General features: G+C 30.7%; 4 protein-coding genes across 5 annotated transcripts in view; 3 read left to right on the top strand and 1 right to left on the bottom strand.

Annotated features, from left to right (window-relative positions):
• Positions 1-361: 361 nt before the first annotated feature.
• LOC125063148 (origin recognition complex subunit 2) lies at positions 362-4,361 on the top strand. Its single transcript, XM_047669399.1, has 8 exons — positions 362-581; positions 764-952; positions 1,444-1,644; positions 1,964-2,052; positions 2,436-2,582; positions 2,667-3,201; positions 3,438-3,668; positions 4,114-4,361. The coding sequence occupies exons 1-8, from the start codon at positions 545-547 to the stop codon at positions 4,311-4,313; spliced, it is 1,629 nt and encodes a 542-aa protein (XP_047525355.1). The 5' UTR covers positions 362-544; the 3' UTR covers positions 4,314-4,361.
• On the bottom strand, positions 4,359-12,258 carry LOC125063150 (acidic leucine-rich nuclear phosphoprotein 32 family member A). Of its 2 annotated transcripts, XM_047669401.1 has the most exons (7): positions 12,068-12,258; positions 10,129-10,505; positions 9,847-9,929; positions 8,108-8,242; positions 7,450-7,515; positions 6,832-6,954; positions 4,359-6,233 (listed from the first exon to the last, which is right to left on the bottom strand). In XM_047669401.1, the coding sequence occupies exons 1-7, from the start codon at positions 12,113-12,115 to the stop codon at positions 6,151-6,153; spliced, it is 915 nt and encodes a 304-aa protein (XP_047525357.1). In that variant the 5' UTR covers positions 12,116-12,258; the 3' UTR covers positions 4,359-6,150. The 2 variants fall into 2 exon arrangements, with proteins under 2 accessions (XP_047525357.1, XP_047525358.1); XM_047669402.1 differs by lacking the exon at positions 8,108-8,242 and having other exon boundaries at positions 12,068-12,255.
• On the top strand, positions 10,835-15,130 carry LOC125063149 (alpha-1,6-mannosyl-glycoprotein 2-beta-N-acetylglucosaminyltransferase-like). The gene is made up of 2 exons (XM_047669400.1): positions 10,835-11,182; positions 12,388-15,130. The coding sequence occupies exon 2, from the start codon at positions 13,780-13,782 to the stop codon at positions 15,070-15,072; it is 1,293 nt and encodes a 430-aa protein (XP_047525356.1). The 5' UTR covers positions 10,835-11,182; positions 12,388-13,779; the 3' UTR covers positions 15,073-15,130.
• A 542-nt stretch (positions 15,131-15,672) lies between these two features.
• The window catches only part of LOC125063121, a 92,711-nt gene continuing 83,049 nt past the window's right edge, over positions 15,673-25,334 (top strand). Inside the window, exon 1 of the mRNA XM_047669349.1 lies at positions 15,673-15,842. The gene's annotated coding sequence lies outside the window, so the exon portion shown is untranslated. The remainder of the gene's footprint in view (positions 15,843-25,334) is intronic.

Below are 25,334 nucleotides of genomic sequence, written 5' to 3'. Positions count from 1 at the left end.
GAAAATATTAAGAACGAATCATTTAAAACTTTATGCTAGAAGCCAAACATGTATAGGTAATAAATTACAAAAACTTACAAAATAATATAAGTGAAAACGTTTATGTTAATTTTTATATATAAAGAATTTACAATAAATTATCGTTATTTTACGGTTTTAGACTTAAATAATAGCTATAGAATTTAATATTATTAGGAGTAGGTAACATTGAGATTTCGTCTTTTAGCGCCATAATTTACGTCGTCTGTCGCAGGCAGGCCGAATGCCGATTTGTGGGTCGTCAGTTGCACAGAACACAATTACAATAACTGCCCAAATAGGTAATTTATTTCTCGACATATTTATTTTCTTTTGACATTCGACAATCGAGAATCGAGATCGACATCATTCCGCTCCGCTGTGCGCTGTCCGCATTCGTCAAGTTTGAGCCTTAAATTGTAGGCGCTAACGTGTTTTCGTATGATAAACTTCAAACTATCTAATGGTATTATATTTCTTTGTTATTAAACAATTATTTTAAAGGACATTTATAACAAGTAGTGCAATGCATTTAGGAAATAACTATGATAGCGCATGTGATGGTAAGTAAATAATATATACGTTATTTTTCTATTTCTTATGTAGTTACTACTAGAGGTATACTTTTTGTTTGATGAATACAATTAATGTAAAAATATCATAAATTATTGAAATAGTGTATGGCTTTATTAGTTGTAAACTTGAAAGACAAGCAAGGTTTTTTAAATCTATTTTCTAAATAAAGGCAATGAAGATTCACCAGCAACACCAAGAAGGACTTTCAGAGTTAGAAATAAACCTAAAAAATACCAGGATTTTTTCAAGACTACACCCACTAAACGCGGAATTTCTACAAGATACGGAAATATTACTTCTGATGATAGTACTGATGATGATGAATTGAATATTGAAACACTTACTCTAAAACCTAAAGGTAATTTCTTTTCTAAATGAGCAACTTAATTGAATACTAATCTAAGAATACTGTACTAGACCAGTGATTCCCAAAGTGGTCTATATCGACCCCCAGGGGTCTATGACAACCTGCAAGGGGTCTACGTCAGTGAAAAAAAAATTTGGGGGTCCATGAAATGAAAAGGTCCACAATAGTGGATCTCAACACATACACTGATAGTACCTATTTACTTACATCATACTATCTTATAATATCAAAACATATACATTATTTATAAAAGTACCTATGAAGTAAAAAAATATTATATATGTTTATAAAATTGTTTAAGTTGTAGGATGTTGGTATTCGCTTTGTGGTCGCAATACATTTTGAAATTTACAGGAAATAAATATCAGTAAGTAGGGGGTCTACCCAACATGGAAAAACATGGCAAGGGGTCTACAACACAAAAACGTTTGGGGAACTCTGGTCTAGACTAATATACCTTTACTATATTTTTCAAATTTTAGCCCTCTTTGGTTCTGATGATGTTGAAGGACAAGATATGTTTAAATTTAAAAGTCGTCATACAAAGCTAGATCTTCAAAATAAGGTCAAGGAAGCCATTGGTTCCCCCATACCAAATACCCCAAAGACACCTAAAAGAAATAAGCATTTAGTTACTAAAGATGAAGCAACACCAAAACAAGTTGTCAACTTGTTAAAGAAAAGTTAGTAACAGTTTCCTATTTTATTGAATGCTTAAATAATATGTTACAAATAGTCTTATTTATATATAGTTCTATTAAATAGAATATATTTGACAACTACAAAATTATGCTGAAAATAATTAAATTATATTAAAATTTACCATAAATAATTTATCTATTCCATTATGCTCTTCCAAGTAGCTAGAAACATATTATACATACACTGCTGCTGTTCAGTAATATCTTAAGTAGATTTAAAACATTTACCGACACCTTTATTACAAGAAAAATAGAGGTAGGTACACTTCTTTTTTAAATTTTAACCTTCGGTTATTTACAGGAATTATAAAAAAATTGGAGAGTGATAGTGAAGAAAGTGATTTCTCAGCAAGCAGTAGTGATTTTTTACCAGATAAAAGTGAAAATGAGGTGATTATTAGAAGTTACTAAGATACTATGTCATATACTTAATAGGAAAGAGCTCTAAGCAATTAAACACATAATTTTGTCTATTCTGTTTTACTTATAACTGGAAGTAAGTGATTATCCCATTTCCGAAATGGTAAAAATAATGTTACCAACAAATTAAATCTACAGCCAGATCCCAATGCGCATATAAAACTGTTCCAAAGAAAAATATATTTTCAGTGGCTCCTTTTTTCTGGCCTGTAAACAAAATTTACTGATGTCTGCCATATGAGGCATTATCTCCTGATAAAAATATACTAGGACATCATCAGAAAATTGCCTGATAGTGACACAAATGCATAAAAAAATATTTTATATACTTAATGCAATTGCTTTCTTTTCAGTCTTCATCAGACTCAAGTTCTGAAACCGAAGCAGTTGAAAAAGAAATAGCACCCATTGTGAGAAACAGATGTCATAAAGCCAAACAAAAGGATTCTGAATATATTGTAACTCCAGATAATTATTTCATGATGAACTCTAGCAAAAAGGTAACTTAGCTAAATATAGTTTTTAATTTACGTTTATAAGAGTTAAATTGTTTATACTGTAATGGTTACTATTATATTTTACAGATAACAACATCAGACCATACATTAGCAAGATTAAAAAATATGAATTTAAATGCAAATCTTAAGGAAATGGATGCTCACATATCAAAGGAACACCAAAACCGAATTACAGATTTGTTACATGGCTATAATGAATTATTTGATAAATGGCTTTATGTTCTTGGTGAAAATTTCAACATAATTCTCTATGGTATAGGATCCAAGCGTGAAGTTTTGCATAGATTTCAAATAGAAAAACTAAAAAATGTACCATGTATCATCATAAATGGATTCTTTCCAAGTCTCATGATAAAGAATGTTTTAGAGGCAATCGTGATTGATTTATTGGGTAATTCACATGTACCCTCAAATTTAAGTGATGTTGTTAATTTAATTGATAGCCAATTGAAAGAGCGTGAGACTGACTTATTCCTAATAATACACAATATAGATGGTACAATGCTAAGAAATAGCAAAGCTCAGTCAACATTAGCCAGCATTTCAGAGTTAAAAAATGTTCATACTATAGCAACAATTGACCACATTAATGCCCCACTGTGTGAGTATGGTTACTTTACTATTTAAATGAGCATTGTAGGTCCAGTGGTTAAGAAAGTAACTCTCAAGCCATGTGCGAACACCAGTTGTGCATCACGCACAAAAAAACACTGGCTTGTTTAATAAAGAACATCCTAAGGCACTGATTTTAAAAAAAAAGAAGGCTATGAATGATATGGTTTAATTTAATCCAAGTCTGTCACTCTAATAGATTTCAGTTATGAATTTATTTCACAGTATGGGACCATTCAAAGTTAAGTAAATACAAATTCAGTTGGTGGGACATAACAACTTTCCTCCCTTATACGGAGGAGACATCATTTGAAAATTCTCTCATGACCCAAAGAAGTGGAGCTTTACAATTATCTTCATTGAAAAGCGTCTATCAGTCCCTCACCACTAATGCCAGAGGAATTTTTAATATTATTATACAATATCAACTTGAAAATCAGAAACAAAATTATCAAGGTTAGAATTATATTTAATGTTTTCCTACATACATATATTTATTCGCATTGGAATGCGTATTTAAACGTTCATCTAATTATAGGTCGGTTATCGAAAGCTGGCGGGTTCACAGTACTCACACTAATGCAATTTCACATACAGTATGTTTCAAAATATGATTTTTTTGCCATGCTATACATTTTAGTTCACTCTGGTTTTAGTAAGGTTGGGTGGGTTGTAAATAAATAAAAATGTATATACAACACAATAACTGTCTCTTTTATACTCATAAGCTTGACCGAGCGCGACAGAGACGGACAGTCTATTCATGATGTATTTCAGTTTAACATCACGTCTCGCGTTTATTCACAGACACTACACAAGCACAAAGTGTAAATGTGTTGAAGCCGCCAGCTTTAGTTAACATACCTATACAAACATTTATAAAATAAACATATTTTTTTAGGATTACCATTCAAGGATCTATACTCAAAATCCCGGGAGCAATTCCTGGTTAGTTCTGAACTTGCACTGAGAGCTCAGCTTACTGAATTTCTGGACCACAAACTAGTCAAATTCAAGAGAACTTTAGATGGCAGTGAAAATCTTGTGATTCCTATTGAAAGTGTACTCTTGCAACAGTTTTTGGAACAACAGAGTACATGATTTGTGTTAATAAGACTTATTTTACCTTAAATAAAACAAAAAATATTGTTTTCACCTTTTATTTTACAATCCCAGAAATAAAGTCTTAATAGGATTATATAATATATATCAACAGGCCAAGTTGTAAATTACTTAAACTTAATGACTTACATAATATAATAAAGTTATTAACTAAAATTCTCTTCAACACATCTGGCACGATGACGCATCAACCAAACATTTCATAAATTATCATTGATATTAATACTTAAGTGCATAAAATTGCTCTTTAATATTTAAAAAATAGTGTAGAAAAATATGCTCTGAACTCATCAGATGATCGACAATTTGGTCTAAATATTTGATTTATTTACTACGCCCGTTTGAATTTCTATATTTAATTGATGAGCATCTGTTATCTTAAGTGAGATTACTGACAAAACCCATCTTGTTCACATGGTTTTCTCTTTATCAATATACAGGTTTTGCATTCAAGTATTTCGCCTTTATATTTGTACAATAAATCTATTAATACAAAGGTAAAAAAACTTATTTCTTTACTCTTGCCAATGAATCTATTTAATTGACAAATATTTTTTTTGTTATCAATTTATGAGAGATTTTTTATTGCATTATAAATAAACATATTTTCTTTATATCTTCTTTTTACAATAGAAAGAGTCGATATATTATTTTTAAAGAAATAAATATTTTTTCAAAATTATTTAAGGACAGACAGGCGGAAAACTCCCGAATTTAGTCACAAAAGGAACGAGGGCACTATTTAAAGTCTCGCATTTATATACTCAAGTATCTCTTCACTTAATAATTAATTATCATAACATTATATGGTAGTTTGAATATCATCCTAAAATGCACATCCATTCATTATTCTAAAATTAAGCATGTCAAGAATAAAAAAATACAATAAACAAATTGGAACATTAACTTGTCGGACAACAAACACTAAAAGGTACAACAGCCCTAAAATGGTGATAAAATATTCACATAAACTGGCTCATAGCTTCGGTAACAAGACAATGTGAGCGCCTTGGAATGACATCACTGTACCTGGCTCACTTTCTAACCCGAACACGGTCAATATATTGCTGAGATTTGAAAGAATAACACGATCATAATCTAGTATTTATCAATAGAAGTGTCCCTTATACCATTGGTGTGATATTCCAACTTACCTACGAAATTACAGTATGATACATATGGTTCAAATAGACCAAAGTCAATCAAAATATTATAAGTAGCCTAAAGTCTCAGCAGGTTTAGTGGCTGTAATATTTGAAAGACTTTAGACTATTTGAACATGCCAGTTTAATGCATTCTTGTAAAGGAGATAATATGTTCAGGGCTTTCAATAAGCAGTTACTTGTTTAATGTTATCTTTTCTATAACAAGATGAATAAAATATAAAAAGTTTAGCGAGATGAGTGTCATGTGTGTGCATTATCGTATAGTAAGTTATGTGAAAGCGGTCAGTTATTTGTGCAAACAAAACTTGCCACAAAATCTGATTTTTCTATAAATTACATGGCAAACAGTTACGATTTATAAAAACAGCATTCAAAAGCACCTGAACGCATTAAATATGGGCGCATTTGTGCATTCGAAAAATAAAACTAATAACATAATTTTATCGTAAATTTTATATAATAGTGCCATAAATTAAACATAATGAAGGATATTACAAAATTTCTTGTACTTTATGGGATGAAAGTAAGGGGAAATACATAAGGGCAATCTTATCGTCCGCGGTCGGTTAGCGTCAAGGTTTATTGTCCGATGTCTCGGAGCTCTGTACACTTACGAACTAGTAAGATGACTCCGCGTAAGGCAACCACGATCAATTCTCGTCTTCGTCTTCGTGTTTTCGTTTTTTGCCCCGAGTGCTTTCCTCGGGCTCACCGTGAGAGTTCTCCTTTCCGGCTGTAAAATTTAAATAAATTATGTTATGAAATATGCACATAGATTTTTCAGTCTCTTTATAAGCTAATTCGACAGCAGAGTATGTGATTGAAATATCAATGAAATTATCTAGAACATGGGCAGACAATGATAAGTTTAAAAATGCTGTCAGTTATAGTTATTCTATTCCAATGCAAAATTATAAAAGTAAGCAATGTTTTAATAAAAATGTTAACGTGCTTCTAACACACTACCGCTATATTGTGTAAACATAAATCAATATGAACTATGTTCATAAACAGTGTTTTAGATGTATCAATGTAAAAAACGGATTAAAAATATTTGTTTAATTGTTATAATAAAATGTAGCCACAAATTAGCCCATCTCAGGTTATTTTTTTCTGAATTTGGTCAAATTTTAAAGATACTTTTATGCAAATAACTCGAAATCTTGAAACCCATTTTAATTGATTTTTTTACCATCATTAGGATTTTTCATGATATTTACCTTTTGGCCTATTTCAGGTTTGTTTCTATTTCAATAATAATTTTATTTAAATTTATGAAGACTAGAGCAAGACAAGAAGGGATTTTATTTAAAAATTGAAAGAATGCATACCTTGTGCTTTGGAGTTTGGTTTGTCGTCATCATTATCTCCATCACCATCTTCGTCATCTTCTTCTTCAACCTCCTCCTCTTCTGCACTGCCTTCGTACAGGGAGCCCTCTGAACTCTCTTCCTCTGAAATATATAACAATATTTTGGCAGTTGGGCGATGATTCTGTATGATCTTTAACAAGAATGATATTAAACCAGCTCTTGTCCAGATTCGATGAAGTGTTTGAGACATGATCTGAACATTCGATTATGAGTTGAGATGTCTTGAAAAGATTTAATATACCCATACCTTATACCAATAAGACATCACTAAATAACAGATAATACTATGATCATTAGGTATCTCTCATATGCAATGATAGGTAGATAGGTGTCAGATATTCTATCCACCAACAGAGATGATAAAAGATGTAGGAGATAGATTGGATAATAGTGACAAAACATCTAAAGTTGCTAATTCTGAGGCTTTGCAGAAGTTTGCAACTTTTTTCGGATCATGACTATAGTGACGTATCAATGATGACGATAATATGTATGAAATGAAATCTATCTAGTGCACACTGTTTCAAACAATCTTATTTATACATTTCCTGATAAGTGTAGTAAAAATAATATTACCTAATTTAGTATTATAGACAGCACTTAGTGAAAGATCATCATCTTCTTCATCATCAACATCTGAATCTGAAACAAGAAACATTCTTATTTTCATAAAATGTAAATGGATTTAATCTATTTAATGAATTTATCACCACTATATACTATATAGCAGATTTTGTGTAATGTATTTAATGCTTATGTTATAACTATAAGTCTTGCACTTCTTGCTTTATCCTATAGACTATTTTTTCCAGACTTGGGTTGCCTGGTAGAGAATTAATATTAGTGATGAGGCTGCCTGTACCCATCAAACAATAACAAAAGGAAATAAGTAGCCACCACAATATAATAATAAAATACACAATTCAGGATTAAATATGCCATAACAATTTTTTAACTATCTGTGGTTGACTATGCTTGTTTACAACAAGTAACTGAGATATTTTTTTGTTTTTAAAATAACTTTTAAACAGATTTTGTTAGTGTAATTTACAAAAAATATAATAGAATAGAAGCTTGTAGTGCTTGAGTTGGTCAGCAAATATATAATTTCTAAATTTCTACTGAAAGGTAAAAATACCTACAAATCGTAAGCTTCCCTATAAGAATTTTCCACATAGGAGCTTTGACAGCTTTTCATATAAACAACAAAGGTCAGTTTGGCAATGATGCTTACTTTTTAAAAGAGTGCCCATATGGAACAGAAGACCATAAACAGTGTATAGCGAGACAAGGAAAGATGACGTCATTTCTGGCGTTCTCTCTGAATAATCATCATCTATAATGAGTGGACCCAGGTCAATGCCAAGATCTGTAATATTAAAAATGCATTTGTCTTTCAGGTCTTAATGGACCAACTATTAAAGGAATTTTAGAAACAAAAATGGAAAAATGCAACAGAAACCTATCAGAATTTTTTTTGTAAAGTAAGCACTATACATAGTTACTACAGAGTAGTAACGCGAGAGGTATGGTAAAACTTAGTTTAAACTTAAGTATACAACAATTATTATTATGTTAAGTACACAACAAAATCTAATTGGCTTCTCAATTTAAGACATTATTATTTAGAAACAGATTTCACTGCATGAAGAATTGAATAGTGAATTTTAAACATATTTTGACAAAGAATCAATAGAAGAACATTGGTATTAGAAATTCTGTCGGTCTAAGGAAGTTAACGCAGATATTTCAATGACAGAAAGCAGCTGACGACTGGAAGCTATTGCCGTCGCATCAAATGGCCTGTGCGAGTTGATAATACCCCTCTAACAATTTGACATTGAGATATAAAAATATATCCCCTTAAGCGCTATCCACACATTTCCGGGTCAGGGCTATCCGAGTTGTCCGTTTCAGTGTTCCTGTCAGGGACGTGCCATCAGTCACCCGTGTTCACACATATCAGAGAAATCGGTATCAGTGTAATCAGTTTCTTTCTGATACGCACACTTCACGATGTCTTTGTTTAACCAAGAAGAGTTAGCAATTATTGCAATAGCGCTAGATGAAGAAGAAGCAGACGACCAAGAAGACCATCAGCAGCCAGTAAAACGTATTTGGGTATGTGAGCTGTGGGAAGATAGAGAAACTGCAGGAGAATATCACACATTATGCCAGAAACTCATGAGACACCCTAAATATATATATATATGTTATGATTACTTCAAAATGCCAGAATCTACTTTTCACGTGCTACTACAAAAGCTACAAGATGGTTTGAGAAAAAAAGATACTTACTGGAGACAATCTATATCGCCAATGGAAAGACTCGCTGTTACGTTAAGGTAAGTGTAAAAATAAAATAATTTTATTTTAAATGTATTTATTTTTAGTTACTTATGACTTATCAAAGGGGTTTTACATATCAAATTATATTTAAAAACTATATGTAATTACTTAAGCGGGCTACACACCTTCAGTTTTAACTGTGCGATTTAACTGTACAGTTAAAACGTAGGTCCATACAGCCTACACACAATCAAGTAAAAATAGACGATCTTTCAGTTTTTATCATCATGGCCTCCATAGGCTATAGCGCTTTATTCATTAAAAATAAAGCAGTCTCATTGCACCTTTTACTAAAGTAATAATCTGTCTCTTTCCGTCAGCGTAAACACAATTTTATAGAAGAGACATGAAAGAATACCTTAATTATAAAAATGTAATTAGATGTATGCATTTTTTATAAATAATCTCCCTCTTATTTATAAATCACCATATCAAGCAAAGTACAGTTAGAAACTATGTTATGTAATTGAATTGTATATCATGCAATAGGAAAAAAAAATGGTATCCAGAGTTGGTCAATGTAGCATCTCAATGTCTTAAACCTGGATAACCTGGGTTCAAATATGAGAGCATTAACTGCTATTGGTAGGCTAAGAAGTATTAATCAAAATATTCTATAAATACCTTCTTCGCTGTCATTGTTGCCATTCATTTCATCTTCATCTTCTCCACTGCTATCCTCTGCCTCTCCGTCTTCTTTGTCAAATCTGAAATTTAATTTTTATAATAAATTAATTGCCAAACTTAGAATATATAATCTATTGCAATCAGACTAAATTAATAGTCCAAGTCAGTTACATTAAATGATTGAGTATGTTTTATTCCAATTCTTAAAATTATATAGCAACAAAATACCTCCCAATTACAATACAAAATTCAAACAGTTCTGCTAAAAATTTATCTTACCCATCTAAGTATTTCAGGGATGGATGCAAAGCAAACACTCTGTTCCTGTAGTCTTCAATATTAGTCACCTCATTGTTAAATAGATCAAGATTCTTTAAGTTCTCAAACTCCTCTAGTGGTTTCAATGTTTCCAGCTTTGCAATTTTGTTCCCGGAAAGGTTAAGATGTGTAAGTTTTTTGCAGCCATTTAAAAAGTTTAGCCCGTTAGATATTCTGTTGTCAGAAAGTTCAAGTTTCCTGAGTTTGGGAAGTGTGGGGAAGCCCTTTAGTGTTGTGAGACCAGCATTGTTAAGACTGAGAATCTCCAAATTTATATATTCATCTGTGAGGCCGACTATTGTTGTGCTTCTACAGTTGTCCAAGTTTAATTCTTTAATCTGTAAAAATAGTAAATGTTAAAGCATTGTGTACTTTCCCAGTGCTTGTGTATAATAACTTACAGAAATTATATTAGGCCTGATTATTACTGTTTACTTGATATTTTTTTACAATTAGACATATATTGGATATCTTAATTTGTTTTATTAAAAATCCTGAAACATTTAAATAAAATATATTAAATCTACATAATATTGTCTGTAGCATAACAGAATCTATGTCATATCAGTTATACCCACATACAAGTTAGGTACATAATAAATGTATATATTATAAGTCATTATTTAAATCTGACCTATAATGAAACATTGAAATGTATTTAAAAATTAAACATTTTTTTTTAGAAACATTAGCCAAGCTAAAACTACAGAAGTCGACAAATCGCGAAAAATAAGCAGTGTTACTGGCCTGTAAGAAAATCAACAGCAGTACGCTAGACGTCAAAATGGTGCAAGTTGTCAGGCTTTTCTTTCTGTCGTAGTTTCAAAAATACGAAAAATAAGTGTATGGAATAAGTAATTTTATGTATTTACATACAACCAATGTGTTTTTGCTTTAAAATTTAACAAAAGTATAGCTTTTCGTGATGTACTTAGTTGAAATAACATAATTTTTTCATTCCGAAATGGCGGATGACACGAATCGTCGCGACGCAATAAATATGGCCGCTGAAATGGTAAGGCGTGCGACATAAAGATGAAACTTGTAAATATCTACACATACACAATTTCAAAACTAAAAATCTCCTATTTATTAGTATAAAATAAATAACAGTATCCTAATAATAATATTCTATTTTGAAAAGATGCTAATAGGATAGTCAAGTGAAAGGGCGCGAAATTATGTCGAATGACGACAAACGGGTCGCAATTTAAGGTGCTAAGAAATAAAAATTTCACCAATTTGTAAGACATCTATATTATATTAATTTCTAGAACTTTTTCGGTGTTTATGCATTAATTATATTGCATTCAGATTAACAATACTTAATGATTATTAATAGCGCCTATAACTATATAAATATAATGAAGATGTCAAACCGATTTTCAGTGTTTAATTTTCATTATTAATTTTGAGAACATTAAATCTTTGTATTAAACACTAAGTAAAAGACTAGATAATTGTAATATTAATGTAACATCATCTAAATGTATTACATATAGGAAATATTACACTCTTCACGTTTGGATACAGTGTATTATCACTTAACCTCAAATAACCAATAGATAGAACGCAGAATAAACAATTAACTTTAAATATCTAATAAAAGTGCAATAAATGAATTTAATAGTTAGATTGGGTAGTAATATCGAATATTAACAATACATTTTCGATAAATTGTAACGTGGATATGAGTGGACGTAACACAGCAACACGGCTCGCTATAAACAAGAACGCCACATCTTATAGGTGAAATTTAAGTACATCGTATATTTATTGGTTTTGATTATAATAAAGCTAATTATTGGGGATAGGCAAAGTGTGTTACGACAATATACGTGATAAAGGAAATATGTATCGACAAAACATTCCAATAAAAAGATGCATAGATTTCATTTACCTGCGACGGATTCCTTCCGCGTAGTTCCAGAGCGATTCTTTTTTCCATCGTGTTGGTTTATCGAGATTATCACCAGAAACACTATTTAAACTTATTCAGGGCACAAGAACAAATTCCCGAAGCTTGCTTGGGTTTCAAAACAGAAGGAACCTAAAGATACACACTCGAATGACGTTAAATAGCAAGCGCCGCCTAGCGGTGATTTTTGTGGACCGGATAGTATCAGTTGACATACTTAATTTTTAAATTGCGTTATATATTTGTTAGAGAACTATGGCATAAACTTATAAATAATTAATATATTTTATTGTTATTTTCAGGTTTATTTACGTGACACTTAATGACAAATCTTTGATTTTTCGTCTAAATGAGGACTACGTTTAAATACAGATAAAGTTACGTTGGCAGTATTGGACGCGCTTGAATGTTGGCAGTATACGAAAAGGCGGGCTTTTCAAAATATCGCTGTAAAATTTTGCTTCATTGAATCCTTTCTCGGTAAACTTTTTTTTATAAAATCACTATGTTATGTATATAATTAATGACAATGTACAATAAACAGTTAAAAAAAATCTATAAATTGTTTACAATTACATATTATATATTATATGTCATCCAAATGCTAAATGTGGTGAAATTAATTATTCTATTAATAGCGATTAATGTTTCTGATTATTATCTTAAAAATTAAGTAATTTCTAACATATAATAACTCATAATATTAAACAAATAGGTTGTAAATGCCAGAAAATATAATTTTAATATTTTCGTTTTTAATAGAACAAAATATTGCAATGGCAACTACGTACAATTTTTTGTTACTATACTATACTATCTCTTAATGTTTTAAACCATACTTCATCTTAATAAAAAAGAGTCATAATTTTACCCTAACATGAGCATTTGTAACAGTCATTAAGGTTAAGAATCTTGTAATTTTTAAATCGTAAAATTAGTTTTTTTGTGGTTAATTTCGCACACTGAGTAACTTAAAAAGCTATTTGAATCGCAGGACATCCTGAGGGTATCCGCTATCCATAGCCGAGACTCAGCACTAAATAGCAGTCCGGTTTGGTTCAAACTTATTGGATTTTAAGGGATGCCGCAAAGCGAAACGTGCTGACTGAGAACCCGGTTGAAAAATATTAAAAGGGGAGTAATGTACTAATGTAACGTAAAGTACTAATGGTCTCGTCTAGTCGAACTCCTAGGCTGTAATATATAAAAAAATGTCATATAAACAAGTATTTTTTTATTTTCATTTAAATTAGATAGATGGCGCTGCAACTGAATAAGTTTCTTTTAGCTTACCGATTTCTGCATTAATTTTTAATTTTTATTCTTTAAATATAAAAGCATGATGTATCAGTAAATTTTACCTCGGTAACCCTCGTCGAATTTTATATTAACAAGAAACTCCACGGATATTTAAAAGCTCAATAAAGCTTATGAAAAAAAATAAGGGAAAAGGGAAAATTTGAAATTCATAGATAAATTGGCACAAACTGCCTTTCGACATCTATACTGACTACCATCAATATTACGAAGGTCCTTATTATTATTATTGAAAGTAAACAGTAGTAAGTCATTTTGAAAAAGTCGTCTATGGTATTAATGTCTGAAGTCATCACGACGTAATTAATCTTGCTAATGTTATTTTCTTTTGCCTACTATTAGTGATTAGTATAAAATAGAAAACAATTATTTTTAATATGTATTGTTCGATGTTTTTAAAAAGAAATATTTTACGTTTCGTTCGTAATTTACTGTGCTTCGTAATTACATTATTTCTAATAATTATATATATGGAACAACGTTATCACAAGACTTCATTGTTGGTTGAAATTCCTGAATCAGCATATAAATTCATTTCATTTGAACAAAGAGACACTCAGCATTCGGACATAACAACTTTGAAAAGATTAATTAAAAGCTATAATGAGGCGGAAAGGATTCATAACAACATAGATTTTGGACCTGGTTTAAACGACTCTACTGTTATTGTAATATTTGTCCACAAAATTTCGGTGCATTTGAAATATCTGATCGCTTCTTTAAGTAATATACAAGGAATTCAAGATGTTTTAGTGATTTTCTCACATGCCTTCTATGACATTAATATAAATAAATTGATAGAACAAATTGATTTTTGTCGTGTATTGCAAATATTTTATCCCTATTCGATTCAACTGTATCCTAACGTATTCCCTGGGAATGACGAGCAGCAAAGACGGGGCAGAAGCGTTCGTCGCGCTTGTTTAGGTTCTTGTATTGATAGAAACTCACAAAAAGCTGAAAAGAAGCATCACTGGTGGTGGACCGCGAATATGGTATTTGAAAATCTCTCTTCAGTTGATGTGACTAATGGCAATATTGTATTTTTTTTGAACGAAGATCAATATTTACTTGAAGATTTTTTATACATGGTTATTTATATGAAAAAAGCGGCTAAGTCTATGCCGGAATGCGAAATGATCTCGTTAGGAACTATTGGTTCAAATAATATCGCTGTTGGAAAGGACACATATCGCTTGGAATTAACTACCTGGGAACCGAAATATCATTCGGATGTTTTAGGTTTTGATTTGTCTACTTGGAATACTATCGTCTCACATTTCGATCTATTCTGCCTAATAGACGATTACTCTTGGGCCAGATCCCTACAGTACATTTCCTTAAATCGGCTAGAGGGTAACAAATTTAAAGTAATTTCAAGTAAAGTACCGAGATCTTTTACGACGAAGTGTGGTGCATACGACCTGACAAATTGTGGTGAGTTTGAAGGGATTTATAAAGCTTTACATATACAAAAGCTATCGAGAAGTAATATGTTTCCGCCACTTTTGGAAATTAAAAATAACGTTGAATTGATTGATGACATTGATAATACTGTAACGGAAAATAATGGTGGTTGGAACGATATTCGTGATAGGGAGTTTTGTAGTAACATGACAATATCAAAAGTCAAAAAACTACTTTTAGATATGAAAACACAGTTTATGTAAAGATTAAAAAAATATTTTGCCGTTTACAGCAATATTTATTTCTCTCACGTTTTCAACTGATATATAATCATATTGTGTTCATTGTATTGTATTATTGGAACGAAGTTCCTTATCGCGCGTTGTGAAAGGGGGCTAGACGGAAAAAATTCTTACGAAAAGTTGTCACGACACTTTTTTGCTATTTGCTATTGTAATACACCGGTTCTCGTCCGATCACCGAAGTTAAGCAACGTCGGGCGAGGTCAGTACTTGGATGGGTGACCGCCTAGGAACACCTCGTGTTGTTGGCTTTTTTTTTTCGTCGTAAGATTGGTGTCGAGAAAATCTATCATACTGTTATGATACCAATTAACATATAAATTAATCGAAAGGAATTTCGTTCCATCCGGGTGTCCTTTGACACCTCTAAAGTTTTTATTTATTATTACTAGGGACACCTTCACCTGCTAAATAGAAAAAACTGTTCCCACTGCAATATAGAGATTATTCAATTCTGACATATAAGAGATGCATGCAAATTACATCCTATGTGAGTACGATCAAATAGGTTATATTAAGTACTGTCCCAATTACCTAAGACAAAGCACGTCGGGTGTACGTGGCGCTATGAGAGTACCTTAGCGTAGGAGCGGTTTGATTGAAGAAGGTGCGGGGGAGAAGAGGCTTCCACGCGTAGAGGCGCGCGCAACCTCGGCCCGGCCACGAGCAACAGTCTGCTCGTGTGAGCCATCGCTCGCGACTCGGCCTAAAACCTCCGAAAATGACAAACGGTAAGTCACCATATTACCTTAACGCGATGTATAAACATAAAAATTATTAATGGTAATTTAAATATTTTGTAAAGTTTCTAAATTATTCATTGATGTCATGTGATGATTTTAAAATTCGCATCCTTTGTTCGTTTTGATAAATATTGAGAGTCTAATATTTTACGTGTTTCATAGTTTCATTCAAATAATTTCTATTAACAAACGTTACAAATTAATACTTTGACGTTTAGAATTTATAATGGTTAAAAGATATAACAATTGTTTTAATACAGTACAAGGGACCATTACATATGTTCTTACTAACCGATTTTAAATCGTAGAATTTAAATATTGAAATTCCCTTTACGTCACTAGAGTAGTCGGTTCCGTTTCCTATACCTAGACAAAAGATTATCGAAATATTAAAGAAATATGTCACCATGAATATCTATGGTTTATTCCTAGGTACATTTACTACGGCGCATTATATATAAAGTAAACTAATGGGTTACCAGATACGAAAGGTATCGTTTTCGCAGCCATAAATATAGTGTTTATTTGAAATATTCTGTCAATATCGTGTCTGCTACACTCAAGGATAATGTATTATTAAATTATGATTTGTATAATCGGAAACAACGTTTCAATCTTGGAACACAAACAGTAGGTCTTAGAATCTCAGACAGTATCAATGGAGATAAATATGAAATATAATTAGGATTGGTAATTTATATCCTTTTAATGTACTAGAATTTTAATCTCATTAATATAAATGCACTTTGTTAAAGTGGTCAAGGTGTAAATATTTTTAAAAATATCTGCCGGCATGTGTTTTTATATACGCCATAAATAAAATGCCTATAGTTTTTATTATAAAAAATATATATTAATTAATTATCGTACTTTGTAAGAATTTGTTAACATATATAAAAAAAGGTTTAACTTTGGGGTTAATAATGCAAAAACTAATAACATTATATGTTAGATAAAAATCTTAGCTTTGCCAACGAACTCATAATTTCGTTTTATGAACTACAACTTGCTTGTAGTCTATTAATTTGGACATTCCGCACATACTTAATGCGTGATTATTTTATCCAACATCATTTAGACATTTTGGTAGGTATTGTTAGGATCGCATGTCTTTAACACTATAGATAATGTCTTGAGATACTCAATCTTAAAACTATCAATTTAAAATGAATGTGTAATTAAAAAGAACAAATATTAAATAAATACCTAAATTTTAGTAAAACAATCTTGTAATTACTTCTGGGATCCCGTATGACCCGGTAAAATGTTAATTCCTGTTTATAAGTCTGATAAAGGAATTCAATTCAAATAAATATATTATTTTCATATTGATTAAATGTAGATTAACTACTGTCAATTGAAAGAAAACCCTTGCAAGAAAATTGGTCTATTATCAAGCCAAATTACCGCTTAGCGCCCTAATTAGCCACCTCTCAGCGGAAGCTTTTGGGTTTTATTAATTAAAGGGGTTCATTTAAGTTTAAGATTATGTGTGAACAATTAAAAGCAAACTTCCGTGCTGCTTAAGACCAAAACACGCCAGATTTTAAACTTATCATAATATAGGATTAATGTCGTTACTAAATATGTATATACATTTTTTTCCAAATTCCAATCAAATCCTGGACCTGGGAATCGCATTGAAGTATTTTGCCGCTATGGCACCGAAAATGCTCTAGCTTGGCTAGGACATATAAGTATTTATAAACAAAAAGATTCTTCAGAGAATCGAGAAATGCTTACCCTGATACTTTAATAAATAGTATTTTAAACCAAGTCACAGTTAAAGCTGTTATAATAGTACGGGAGGTAGCAACGTTTGAAAAAAAAGAATTTTAGGTCAGCTGATTTTGTGATATGTCTTCCTTCTTGCACTTCCGGTTAGAGTCTGGGCAATCTGGCTGGCGGTAGTGGTTGCGTTCATTAGTGCGCATCCTATCTGTCCAGGTAAAAATCCTGGATTTTAAAAGCATTTTAAGAAGCGTAATTTTAAATTTTTCGTTTTTAAATACGTCTACCTGACATACTTTTTTTATTGCCAGACATTTTTCACGTTGCTAACTATGTGCCAGACGCGATTTTAAGTTTTATTTTTATGAAAATTTCAAAGCATTTTAGAATGTCTGTAATTTTAATATTATGTTATTTAAATATAAGGAAAACTGAAAATGAATTTGCCAGACATTAATTCGGTTGTTAAGTCTTGAATTAAAATGATAAAGTTTTGCAGTATGATGAAGCATTGCATTTTAAGAAGCGTAATTTTTGATTTTTCCTTTTTAAATACGTCTACCTGACATACTTTTTTTATTGCCAGACATTTTTCACGTTGCATGAATTATTCATAACTTACATTTAGTAATTAAGACAATTTAAATAAAGTGTTGATTATTAATTTTAATCTAATTTTATATTCCTTTTTATGCTCGTACTACAAGCATTATACTGCAATACTTTATCATTTTAATTCAAGACTTAACAATCGAATTAATGTCTGGCAAATTCATTTTCAGTTTTTCTTATATTTAAATAACATAATATTAAAATTACAGACATTCTAAAATGCTTTGAAATTTTTATAAAAATAAAACTTAAAATCGCGTCTGGCACATAGTTAGCAACGTGAAAAATGTCTGGCAATAAAAAAAGTATGTCAGGTAGACGTATTTAAAAAGGAAAAATAAAAAATTACGCTTCTTAAAATGCAATGCTTCATCATACTGCAAAACTTTATCATTTTAATTCAAGACTTAACAACCGAATTAATGTCTGGCAAATTCATTTTCAGTTTTCCTTATATTTAAATAACATAATATTAAAATTACAGACATTCTAAAATGCTTTGAAATTTTTATAAAAATAAAACTTAAAATCGCGTCTGGCACATAGTTAGCAACGTGAAAAATGTCTGGCAATAAAAAAAGTATGTCAGGTAGACGTATTTAAAAAGGAACAATCAAAAATTACGCTTCTTAAAATGCAATGCTTCATCATACTGCAATACTTTATCATTTTAATTCAAGACTTAACAATCGAATTAATGTCTGGCAAATTCATTTTCAGTTTTTCTTATATTTAAATAACATAATATTAAAATTACAGACATTCTAAAATGCTTTGAAATTTTTATAAAAATAAAACTTAAAATCGTGTCTGGCACATAGTTAGCAACGTGAAAAATGTCTGGCAATAAAAAAAGTATGTCAGGTAGACGTATTTAAAAAGGAAAAATAAAAAATTACGCTTCTTAAAATGCAATGCTTCATCATACTGCAAAACTTTATCATTTTAATTCAAGACTTAACAACCGAATTAATGTCTGGCAAATTCATTTTCAGTTTTCCTTATATTTAAATAACATAATATTAAAATTACAGACATTCTAAAATGCTTTGAAATTTTCATAAAAATAAAACTTAAAATCGCGTCTGGCACATAGTTAGCAACGTGAAAAATGTCTGGCAATAAAAAAAGTATGTCAGGTAGACGTATTTAAAAAGGAAAAATAAAAAATTACGCTTCTTAAAATGCAATGCTTCATCATACTGCAAAACTTTATCATTTTAATTCAAGACAACAACCGAATTAATGTCTGGCAAATTCATTTTCAGTTTTCCTTATATTTAAATAACATAATATTAAAATTACAGACATTCTAAAATGCTTTGAAATTTTTATAAAAATAAAACTTAAAATCGCGTCTGGCACATAGTTAGCAACGTGAAAAATGTCTGGCAATAAAAAAAGTATGTCAGGTAGACGTATTTAAAAAGGAAAAATAAAAAATTACGCTTCTTAAAATGCAATGCTTCATCATACTGCAAAACTTTATCATTTTAATTCAAGACTTAACAACCGAATTAATGTCTGGCAAATTCATTTTCAGTTTTCCTTATATTTAAATAACATAATATTAAAATTACAGACATTCTAAAATGCTTTGAAATTTTTATAAAAATAAAACTTAAAATCGCGTCTGGCACATAGTTAGCAACGTGAAAAATGTCTGGCAATAAAAAAAGTATGTCAGGTAGACGTATTTAAAAAGGAAAAATCAAAAATTACGCTTCTTAAAATGCAATGCTTCATCATACTGCAAAACTTTATCATTTTAATTCAAGACTTAACAACCGAATTAATGTCTGGCAAATTCATTTTCAGTTTTCCTTATATTTAAATAACATAATATTAAAATTACAGACATTCTAAAATGCTTTGAAATTTTTATAAAAATAAAACTTAAAATCGCGTCTGGCACATAGTTAGCAACGTGAAAAATGTCTGGCAATAAAAAAAGTATGTCAGGTAGACGTATTTAAAAAGGAACAATCAAAAATTACGCTTCTTAAAATGCAATGCTTCATCATACTGCAATACTTTATCATTTTAATTCAAGACTTAACAATCGAATTAATGTCTGGCAAATTCATTTTCAGTTTTTCTTATATTTAAATAACATAATATTAAAATTACAGACATTCTAAAATGCTTTGAAATTTTTATAAAAATAAAACTTAAAATCGCGTCTGGCACATAGTTAGCAACGTGAAAAATGTCTGGCAATAAAAAAAGTATGTCAGGTAGACGTATTTAAAAAGGAAAAATAAAAAATTACGCTTCTTAAAATGCAATGCTTCATCATACTGCAAAACTTTATCATTTTAATTCAAGACTTAACAACCGAATTAATGTCTGGCAAATTCATTTTCAGTTTTCCTTATATTTAAATAACATAATATTAAAATTACAGACATTCTAAAATGCTTTGAAATTTTCATAAAAATAAAACTTAAAATCGCGTCTGGCACATAGTTAGCAACGTGAAAAATGTCTGGCAATAAAAAAAGTATGTCAGGTAGACGTATTTAAAAAGGAAAAATAAAAAATTACGCTTCTTAAAATGCAATGCTTCATCATACTGCAAAACTTTATCATTTTAATTCAAGACTTAACAACCGAATTAATGTCTGGCAAATTCATTTTCAGTTTTCCTTATATTTAAATAACATAATATTAAAATTACAGACATTCTAAAATGCTTTGAAATTTTTATAAAAATAAAACTTAAAATCGCGTCTGGCACATAGTTAGCAACGTGAAAAATGTCTGGCAATAAAAAAAGTATGTCAGGTAGACGTATTTAAAAAGGAAAAATCAAAAATTACGCTTCTTAAAATGCAATGCTTCATCATACTGCAAAACTTTATCATTTTAATTCAAGACTTAACAACCGAATTAATGTCTGGCAAATTCATTTTCAGTTTTCCTTATATTTAAATAACATAATATTAAAATTACAGACATTCTAAAATGCTTTGAAATTTTCATAAAAATAAAACTTAAAATCGCGTCTGGCACATAGTTAGCAACGTGAAAAATGTCTGGCAATAAAAAAAGTATGTCAGGTAGACGTATTTAAAAAGGAAAAATCAAAAATTACGCTTCTTAAAATGCAATGCTTCATCATACTGCAAAACTTTATCATTTTAATTCAAGACTTAACAACCGAATTAATGTCTGGCAAATTCATTTTCAGTTTTCCTTATATTTAAATAACATAATATTAAAATTACAGACATTCTAAAATGCTTTGAAATTTTTATAAAAATAAAACTTAAAATCGCGTCTGGCACATAGTTAGCAACGTGAAAAATGTCTGGCAATAAAAAAAGTATGTCAGGTAGACGTATTTAAAAAGGAAAAATCAAAAATTACGCTTCTTAAAATGCAATGCTTCATCATACTGCAAAACTTTATCATTTTAATTCAAGACTTAACAACCGAATTAATGTCTGGCAAATTCATTTTCAGTTTTCCTTATATTTAAATAACATAATATTAAAATTACAGACATTCTAAAATGCTTTGAAATTTTCATAAAAATAAAACTTAAAATCGCGTCTGGCACATAGTTAGCAACGTGAAAAATGTCTGGCAATAAAAAAAGTATGTCAGGTAGACGTATTTAAAAAGGAAAAATCAAAAATTACGCTTCTTAAAATGCAATGCTTCATCATACTGCAAAACTTTATCATTTTAATTCAAGACTTAACAACCGAATTAATGTCTGGCAAATTTATTTTCAGTTTTCCTTATATTTAAATAACATAATATTAAAATTACAGACATTCTAAAATGCTTTGAAATTTTTATAAAAATAAAACTTAAAATCGCGTCTGGCACATAGTTAGCAACGTGAAAAATGTCTGGCAATAAAAAAAGTATGTCAGGTAGACGTATTTAAAAAGGAAAAATCAAAAATTACGCTTCTTAAAATGCAATGCATCATCATACTGCAAAACTTTATCATTTTAATTCAAGACTTAACAACCGAATTAATGTCTGGCAAATTCATTTTCAGTTTTCCTTATATTTAAATAACATAATATTAAAATTACAGACATTCTAAAATGCTTTGAAATTTTCATAAAAATAAAACTTAAAATCGCGTCTGGCACATAGTTAGCAACGTGAAAAATGTCTGGCAATAAAAAAAGTATGTCAGGTAGACGTATTTAAAAACGAAAAATTAAAAATTACGCTTCTTAAAATGCTTTTAAAATCCAGGATTATTACCTGGACAGATAGGATGCGCACTAATGAACGCAACCGCTACCGCCAGCCAGATTGCCCAGACTCTAACCGGAAGTGCAAGAAGGAAGACATATCACAAAATCAGCTGACCTGAAATTCTTTCTCGAAAACGTTGCTACCTCCCGTACTATAAAGTCATCGGATAGTGTGTGGTATAAAACTAAGATTTGTCATACAAACATTTTACGTAAATCTCTCTTTAATCGGTTAGCAAGGAAGCATCTGGAGCAGACTATCTGTTTCCACCGGTTCCATCCAGCGCCTCAGTGTATAGTTTGGAGAACGACTTGCCTTCTGTGTTACCACGATCAGCTTCTTCAAGCTCTCATTCCTCTTTTATTCCAGATTTTGCTTAATCTTGTCATGGCATCTTTAGCCATGCTGATTCGCTTTTTTATATCGACGTACATAATGATTCGTATGTTGTCATGATCTTGGTAGAGTGAGAGCAGTGTTGGCCTAGTGGCTTGAGCGGGCGACTTTTATCCCTAAGACCTCAGCTGTGCACCGATGGTCTATTTACGCATTTAACACTCGCACGAGAGGAAACTTACTGATTTTAAACTACTTATTGCTTATTAAAAAACCTTAATAAATTAATTCAAATTTCAATATTTATATAATTAAAAGTGAAGCTAATATAAACGTGATAAAGATTCGCTACGAAATAAATAAAAGTTGATAGATTCTGTCGGATATTCTGAAAGGTCCCTTAGGCCTAAATACGTATTCGCTTAATATTCTTTTTAAGCAAAAGCTCGCTTTCGACGATGAGATTTGGATCCACTCTGTACTAAATATTTTAGTGGATTCGGCTATACTGAATACTCTTAAAACCTCGTCTTCACGTAGGTATCTGAATATGTATGAATTTTATTACGTAACATCTTATTGCTACGGGCAAGACTTGGTACTTGAAAATCCTGTATAAAAGAATTCTTGACGTTTTTATTACAGTACTAAACCTCTGATTTGTTGGGTGTTTATGAAATCATATAGGCTTTGGATACATAGGTCTTGGACATGGACTTTAGTAACTCATGTTTATACAGCGACGAAGTAGAAGCTTAACTAATTATAGTACCTAGTAGTAATTATATCATGGCCACACTCATTTATACTACAGACAATACCCATATACAATTGGTTTCATATAATATTTTCTTCTGAGATTGTACATTTGTTTTATTATTCGTACTTTTAAAAAACGATTAGTTGGTATTTCATGTTCCTTTTTAATTTTTTGCAACTGTATTTTATTTTGTAAAATTACAATTGGTTTATTAAGAGACACCTTATTATTAATCCTTAGAGATGAATTGCAATTTTATGATCGTAATTCATATTATAGTTGACGCAACTAAAACACTGTTTGCTTTGTTAAACCATAGACAATTTACTTTAATTGGCTTGGAACGAAGGACAGGGCATAAAAAGCGAGGATTCCGACGGGAATAAAACACAATATATTTTTTTCTATCCTGCCCTATATAAAACTGCTCGGAAGTTAAAAAATTAAGAATTAATTAAAAATGTCGTAATACGCGCTTAATTCGTTGTGTATTGTGTGATTGTCACATAAATATATTGCGTAAATTTTGAGATAAGCTTCTCGCTGTCTGTACTGTGTGTTTATCTTTTAAACTATGCCACTAATTTTACTGCGATTAGATGTTTACCATTGTAAACATTGAAGCAAAGTCTCCCTTTAATATAAAGATACATCACCATTGACATACTCACTTACTGATTTGCTGAACATTTCTGGGTTCCTGGTGAGGTGGAGGAGATTGTCTACCATCGGGTGTATTGGTCCAAAACCGAGAATATAGGTTCACAGGTGACGGTGACGTGGAGAATTCTAGAAAACCAAAACCGTCGCACGGGTGGATTCGAGTATGTACGCGAACGAAGTCATTTGAATTAATAAGGCTAGTACAAAAATAACTTTCGACATAGCCACAAATGTCCCAATTTGTTGTCATAAATAATATTTTAAGTACGAAATACAAACAATGCGATGTTAACTTGAGCGATTCAAGTTTGTACATTCAACTTATTATACGGAGTTCCAAATGTACCGACATTTTTACGGTCGGTTTTTGTGTTTATTTTACAGAAAAAAAGTGTTAAAACCGACCCGTTAAGGCCTTATATACATGATACGTTACTCGTATAAAAACATAAGTGAAATACTATTTACACTACGATGAAAAGAGATAGATCGCTAAATTAGTGCAATTAAACTGTAATAGTTTTTTTATGTATGAGTTCTTCAGACATCTGTTGTCATGAAAACGGACTGTTTTAAACGTTAGTGGCTAACTTACAAATAAAATAATAGATACTAATTAATATCATTGTAAAGACAATCGAAAATACTTGGCCCATTTTATAAATTCGAACAATATAATACTCTGTCTATTGATTGCAGTTTCACTAACACATTTTACTTTTAAAGGTTTTCTATATGTTGAAGTTTTATATAGAGACTAGCTGACCGGGCAAACGTCGTTTTGCCATGTATATCATGTATAAAAAAAAAAATAGGGGTTGATTGTAGAGGGGTGAAAGTTAGGGGTTGTATGTATTTTTTAATGCTGTATCATAAAAAAATAGAAATTAAAAATTTTGTCTAAAAAATAAACTTAGGGGTGGACTACCCCTAAGATTTAGGGGGATGAAAAATAGATGTTGGCCGATTCTCCTAGATACCGGATAAGCACAAAAAATTTCATCAAAATCGGTCACGCCGTTTCGGAGGAGTATGGCAACGAAAACTGTGACACGAGAATTTTATATATTAGATTTCTGCTTCATTAAACAAACATACAACATCAGGATCAAAATCAAATGATTAAGGTAAAACCACTAGGTTTTGCTAGT

The sequence above is a fragment of the Pieris napi genome, chromosome 3 (genome assembly GCF_905475465.1).
Source record: "Pieris napi chromosome 3, ilPieNapi1.2, whole genome shotgun sequence".
NCBI classification, from domain to species: domain Eukaryota; kingdom Metazoa; phylum Arthropoda; class Insecta; order Lepidoptera; family Pieridae; genus Pieris; species Pieris napi.
The sequence above is the reverse complement of the archived record's forward strand: the minus strand, read 5'-3'. Positions and strand labels throughout refer to the sequence as shown.

What these genes read in the sequence shown, in the direction of transcription:
- LOC125063148 (XM_047669399.1), top strand. Translation starts at nt 545, where the DNA reads ATGCATTTAGGAAATAACTATGATAGCGCATGTGATG. An exon ending in TGATGAACTCTAGCAAAAAG is followed by an intron (nt 2,583 to 2,666) that starts GTAACTTAGCTA and finishes TATATTTTACAG; the next exon opens with ATAACAACATCAGACCATAC. An exon ending in CCACATTAATGCCCCACTGT is followed by an intron (nt 3,202 to 3,437) that starts GTGAGTATGGTT and finishes TTTATTTCACAG; the next exon opens with TATGGGACCATTCAAAGTTA.
- LOC125063150 (XM_047669401.1), bottom strand. Translation starts at nt 12,115, where the DNA reads ATGGAAAAAAGAATCGCTCTGGAACTACGCGGAAGGAATCCGTCGCAG. An exon ending in GCGGAAGGAATCCGTCGCAG is followed by an intron (nt 10,506 to 12,067) that starts GTAAATGAAATC and finishes CTATTTTTACAG; the next exon opens with ATTAAAGAATTAAACTTGGA. An exon ending in CAACAATGACAGCGAAGAAG is followed by an intron (nt 8,243 to 9,846) that starts GTATTTATAGAA and finishes TTAATATTACAG; the next exon opens with ATCTTGGCATTGACCTGGGT.
- LOC125063149 (XM_047669400.1), top strand. Translation starts at nt 13,780, where the DNA reads ATGTATTGTTCGATGTTTTTAAAAAGAAATATTTTACGTTTCGTTCGT.